This window comes from Mustelus asterias, chromosome 24 (genome assembly GCF_964213995.1).
Source record: "Mustelus asterias chromosome 24, sMusAst1.hap1.1, whole genome shotgun sequence".
In the NCBI taxonomy this organism is placed as follows: Eukaryota; Metazoa; Chordata; class Chondrichthyes; order Carcharhiniformes; family Triakidae; genus Mustelus; species Mustelus asterias.
The window spans coordinates 48,189,994-48,195,993 of NC_135824.1; the positions used below are offsets into that span (position 1 = coordinate 48,189,994).

The 6,000-nt window shown below is 48.0% G+C and overlaps 1 protein-coding gene across 2 annotated transcripts in view; it reads right to left on the bottom strand.

The window, feature by feature from the left end:
• Positions 1-6,000, bottom strand: part of LOC144511368 (ryanodine receptor 1-like) — a 495,584-nt gene that overhangs the window by 171,808 nt on the left and 317,776 nt on the right. For both annotated transcript variants that reach the window (XM_078241663.1, XM_078241662.1), the window contains exons 62-63: positions 1,570-1,630; positions 40-278 (exon numbers count right to left, since the gene is read on the bottom strand). In XM_078241663.1, coding sequence (XP_078097789.1) covers positions 40-278; positions 1,570-1,630 — 300 coding nt within the window. The remainder of the gene's footprint in view (positions 1-39; positions 279-1,569; positions 1,631-6,000) is intronic.

A 6,000-nucleotide genomic window follows, 5' to 3' on the forward strand; every position in this document is an offset into this window, starting at 1 on the left:
GCTGCTAGCACGATTGGTTTTACACATTTCAATACGTACACATGATATCATCTCCAAACTGATGCTGTGCCAAGTGATCATAGAGTGAGGTCAGGACAGGCAAGAGAGCCACTGTAGTGTAGTTGACATTCTGAGCGACTCCTTTCACTTGTGTTCGACTCTGAGAGACTTTGCCAAGCTTCAGATTCTCCACAGTTTTTTCAATATCTTCAGAGGCTCCCTCAAAGAATGACCGCAGCCCTGCTTTCACTATTTCGGGACCAGATTTCATCACAGTCCTGTTAATGACAAGTGGACATGTCCATGTATCAAATTTCTAACAAGAGAAAAATTATTTGAATGCCTGCTGATAGTTGGCAATGCTTAGATAGATGGCGGCCGGAATTCTCTGGCCGTTCACGTCCTGCCGCCGCTACTGGCTGGGACGGGGTATTTGGCGCTCAGCCAAATCTCCATTCAATACAGCAGGACCAGGGAATCCCGCTGGCGTGAACAGCCAGAGAATCCCGCTGGCGTGAACAGCCGGAGAATCCCGCTGGCGTGAACAGCCGGAGAATCCCACTGGCGTGAACAGCCGGAGAATCCAGCCCAGCAGCTCCATCGGGAAAGCATGTGGGGGCCGGGGTCTCTGATGCTCATAGAAGCTTACCTGCAGGGTGGACAGGGGTAAAATTTAGGCAGAAAGTAATAGAAACATAGAAGATAGGAGCAGGAGCCTGCTCCACCATTCATTACGATCATGGCTGATGGTCCAACTCAATAGCCTAATCCCGCTTTCTCCCCTTTGATCCCATTCGCCCCAAGTGCTATATCCAGCCGCCTCTTGAACACGTTCAATGTTTTGGTATCAACTACTTCCTGTGGTAATGAATTCCACAGGCTCACCAGTCCTTGGGTGAAGAAATGTCTCCTCACCTCCGTCCTAAATGGTCTACCCTGAATCCTCAGACTGTGACCCCTGGTTCTGGACTCCCCCATCATCGGGAACATCCTTCCTGCATCTACTCTGTCTAGTCCTGTTAGAATTTTATAACTATGAGATTACCCCCTCATTCGTCTGAACTCCAGCGAAAACAATTCTAACCTGGTCAATCTCTCCTCATACATCAGTCCCGCCATCCCCGGAATCAGCCTGGTAAACCTTCGCTGCACTCCCTCGAGAGCAACACTCTAGGTGTGGCCTCACCAAGGCCCTGTATAATTGCAACAACACATCCCTGCTCCTGTACTCGAAACCTCTCGCAATGAAGGCCAACATACCATTTGCCTTCTTTACCCGCCTGCTGCACCTGCATGCTTACCTCCAGCGACTGGTGCACAAGGACACCCAGGACCCGCTGCAAACTCCCCTCTCCCCAATTTACAGCCATTCAGGTCGTAATCTGCCTTCTTGTTTTTGCTTCCAAGGTGAACAGCCTCACATTTATCCAAATTATACTGCATAATAAAAAGGATTGCCAACAAAAATGAATAGCACCACAGCTGAGCTGTCAGACAGAAGGAGCTCATTAAGTATTGCCCAAGGTACAATTCAAACGCAGGGCTTCAAGGAGTGAAAAATGCACTCACCTGGCATCCAGAGATCTTCCCAAAATATGCAAACAGTTTATGACTGCGGAGGCATCAGTACCTGTTTAATAAATTAGAACAGTTGAGCAGTTACTCAGATACAAAGAACAAAGAACAGTACAGCACAGGAACAGGCCCTTCGGCCCACCAAGCCTGCGCCAATCACGTTGTCCTATCCAGACCAACCGCCTGTATCCCTCTATACCCCGCCTGTTCATGTGTCTATCCAGGTAGATTTGAAATGTCGCTAACATATCTACCTCAACCACCTCACTTGGCAGTGCATTCCAGGCCCCCACCACCCTCTGTGTAAAAAGACATCCCCGCACATCTCCACTGAGCCTTTCCCCCCTTACCTTGAACTTGTGCCCCCTTGTGATTGTCATTTCTGCCCTGGGAAAAAGCTTCCAACTGTTCATCTTATCTTCGCCCCTCATAATTGTGTAAACTTCTGTCAATTGCTAATTTTGCTCCAAGTCTGCTGTTTTAACAATTCCTTTTGTATCAAGCTGTACATGCGGTAAGAATTTGGAAATTGCACGCAAGTTTTGCTCCCACGGAAATACAATGTCAGCATCTGTACATGCCAGAATAATGAAAGGTTCATAAATCAACAAAAAAAAAACAAAATTGGGGTGGCAGTGTATATTTTACCTGGATCTTTGAATAGTTTTGTTTAAATTATGTAAATTTTGGTTTAGTTAATACTCTCACCTCTGAGTCAAGAGTCTACAGAACTAATTCAGAAACTTGAATGATCATGGTTGGTTCTTCAGTACTGAGTACTTGTTCCATCCAAGACCGAATATCAAACAATGTGACATTAAAGCAAGGTACTTCTGTCTGGTAGGGTGGATGAAAAATGTCCTATAGGTTATAAGAAGCAGCAGAAAGTTCTCCTCGTTTCCTGACACAACCTGCTGTCAACCAATAGCACCAAAATTGAAAGTAATCTCATTGCACTGGGCGGCACGGTAGCACAGTGGTTAGGACTGCTGCTTCACAGCTCCAGGGACCTGGGTTCAATTCCCAGCTTGGGTCACTGCCTGGGTGGAGTTTGCACATTCTCCTCGAGTCTGTGTGGGTTTCCTCCGGGTGCTCCGGTTTCCTCCCACAGTCCAAAGATGTGTGGGTTAGGTTGATTGGCCATGCTAAATTTGCCCCTTAGTGTCCTGAGATGCATAGGTTAGAGGCATTAGCGGGTAAACGTGTAGGGAAATGGGGGTAGGGCCTGGGTGGGATTGTGGTCGGTGTAGACTCGATGGCCAAAATGGCCTCTTTCTGCACTGTAGGGTTTCTATTATTATGATTCTATGCTATTTGTGGGAGCTCAGAGGCATTGTAACAGATCTGTGCACAATGTTACAACAGTGACCACATTTTTAAGACCAATTCATCCAAATACAATTATTTCTTTCTTTAAATGGTAAAAGTTAAGTAGATTAATAAGAGGACAGATAAGGTATTGTGTTTAAACCCAATAATATGAAAAAGGAAAATGATCAAAGAATGTGTGATGAGAAGTAAGAAAAAATTGTAATTTCTTTCGAGGTTCTGTGGAATCTAGCCGTTTTCAAGAATTATTAAGACTTTGCATCAATTGAAAAAGGATTAATTTTAGTTTCCTTGGATATTAAGAAATACTGATCCATGTGGCCTGGTAACGCTTGACCCAGAAGCAGCACCAACAGGAAAATTGTTAAGGAAAAGTTGTGCACCTGGCAGGCAAAGGAGTGCTGCAGAAACAAAGGAGAGCTACAAGTAGAGGAGCTGGAGGATGAAGATCAGCTCATAGATGCAGACACAAAGGGAGAAACAGAAGGAAGAACACGGAATTCTTGTGAGGAGAAACAGCAAATCATTCTCAGGAAGAGGTCAGTTTTTCTGCTTGGAAGAAAAGGAAAGGGGAGCTCTTCATTTTACTGTGTGAACTGGCTAAAAAGGGAAAACCTCGAAAGCTGTGAATGGCTCAAAGACACTAAATCATAGAAACCCTACAGTACAGAAAGAGGCCATTCGGCCCATCGAGTCTGCACTGACCACATCCCACCCAGGCCCTACCCCCATATCCCTACATATTTTACCCGCTAATCCACGCATCCCAGGACACTAAGGGGCAATTTTAGCATGGCCAATCAACATAACCCGCACATCTTTGGACTGTGGGAGGAAACCGGAGCACCTGGAGGAAACCCACGCAGACACGAGGAGAATGTGCAAACTCCACACAGACAGTGACCCAAGCCGGGAATTGAACCCAGGTCCCTGGAGCTGTGAAGCAACAGTGCTAACCACTGTGCTACCGTGCCACCCATAAATAGCCGGGAGGGGCTTTTCCAAAAAGTGGCTAAACCATGAACCAGGTTGGTAGGTCAGTTGAAAAGGGACTTTGGAAAGCTATGCTATCGGGACTGTCATGACCCGAGGGAGAGAGGATCCATGGAAGTGTGCCTTGCTATGATAATCATACCTGCGTAACTCGGAGGTGAAAGCTATTGTTGGATAGGGCTGCTGAAATATCCTGCATGGATCAATCATTTATATTGTATTATTGCTGTATTTCTGAGAAACCAGACAAAGATATTAGCCTCAATTTTGAAATAAGAATCAAGGAAGGTAATTTTCTGCTGCCAATATATACTTCATCAAATAAATATTTTGTCAGTCATATAAGAAATACTCAAAGGTCAACAATACTTAGAAATTGATTATTGTTAAGTATGAGCTGATGCAGGTGTTATCCGAGGCAGATATGAATCCTACCGACTCAAATCGATAAGACACAAATTTTTATCAACTTATTGAAAGGAGCTATTCAATTTAGTGCTCCTACGGGTCATCTATAAATTTCTTTCTTTTTAAAAGAGTATGTTTTTCCTCTTCCAAATAGGTTAAGAGATGTCACCTTTTAATGTACAATACTGAAGAATATACGAAACGTGAACTTTTTCCCGAGTCGCGGAATTCTTTTTCCCCACATGTTCGGTGTGGAGGCATCTACAAATGTGAGCGCCGGAATGTTTCGGCCTTCCACGCCGGCGGGATTTTCCCATCCCGCTGCAGGGAACGGAGACGGGCGCCAAATTCTCCGACCTCGCTGCAAGCGGGAGCCTGGCATGAACGACTGGTAAGATCGCACCCAATTACTCGCAATTCGAAATGATTAGTTTACCCAAGTTGTTTCAGTACGTGGAGCAGAGCCTTATTCACCTGCATAATTTTTCCCTTGCTTTAAGTTAGAAATAACAGGCCTGATTCTCCCATTGCGACTCATAACTTTTCTGGCGGGTCCGGTTGGAAGAATCAGGTGACGGACTTTTTCTGGGATTTGTGCATGTGCCAGGAACGCATGCGCGTCTCCCAGAGCCGGAGAACAGTCGCAGCTGAGACCACACTGGAAACCGGCGGGAAGACAGGTAAATCATTTGAATATTTTTAAAATGTAGTTTAAATATATTTTGCATGTGATTATTGGGCCTGGCACGGAGCTTGCCGGTCCCGATTGAATCACCCACTCCGCCAGGAGTACTTCATTCCGGCGGGGTTTAGAGTAGCTTCCCACATCTGGGGAACTAGCGGGAGACCCCGCCGGAATGAAGGGAGGCAATCGGGGCAGTGGGGGGGGGGGGGGGGAGGGGGGGGGGTGCCCCTCCCTGGGCATAAGCATTCTGGCAGTGCCAGCCTGTGCCCCCCTGGCACTGCCCAAGGGGCATAGTGCCCATGCCCAGGGGGCATCATGGCACTGCCCATCGGGTATCGGGCAGTGCCAAGGGAGGGGGGGGGCTATTGTGGGTGGGGCCCAGGGGCGATTGGTGGGGTTGGGGGGTCCCGCTGCCACTCTGCAATGGGATCGTCTGGGCTGGAGGGAGGGCAGCGATTGGGGCGGGCTGGGGGTGGTGGTCAGTGGGGGATGGCGGTGGGGGGGGGGGGTCTGCTGGAGTGACAGGGGAGGGTGGATTGCCACTGCTGGGGGGGGAGGGAGGGGGCTGGATTTCGGGGCGTTCCAGGATGGGGGGGATCAGGGCTGGCCCGGGAATTGTTGTGGGGGCCGCAATCAGGCCGTGAGGGGGGGGGGAGGGGGGGCTGGAGGGGCAGCACTGCAGGGGTCTCGGGCTGGCCAACAATCGAGCTGGCCAGCAAATGGGGAGACTGACAGATCGGGGACCACTGCACATGCGCAGAGTTCCAGAACTGTCAGACTCCAGCGCGAATAACTGCCCTCCCGTGGGTTTTTAATGAGATTCGCGATTCTGACCTCTAAGAACAGAAGAACTAGGAGCAGGAGTAGGCCATCTGGCCCCTCGAGGTTGCTCCGCCATTCAATAAGATCATGACTGATCTTTTTGTGGACTCAGCTCCATTTCCCCGCCCGCTCACCCTTAATTTCTTTACTGTTCAAAAATTTATCTATCCTTGCCTTAAAAACATTCA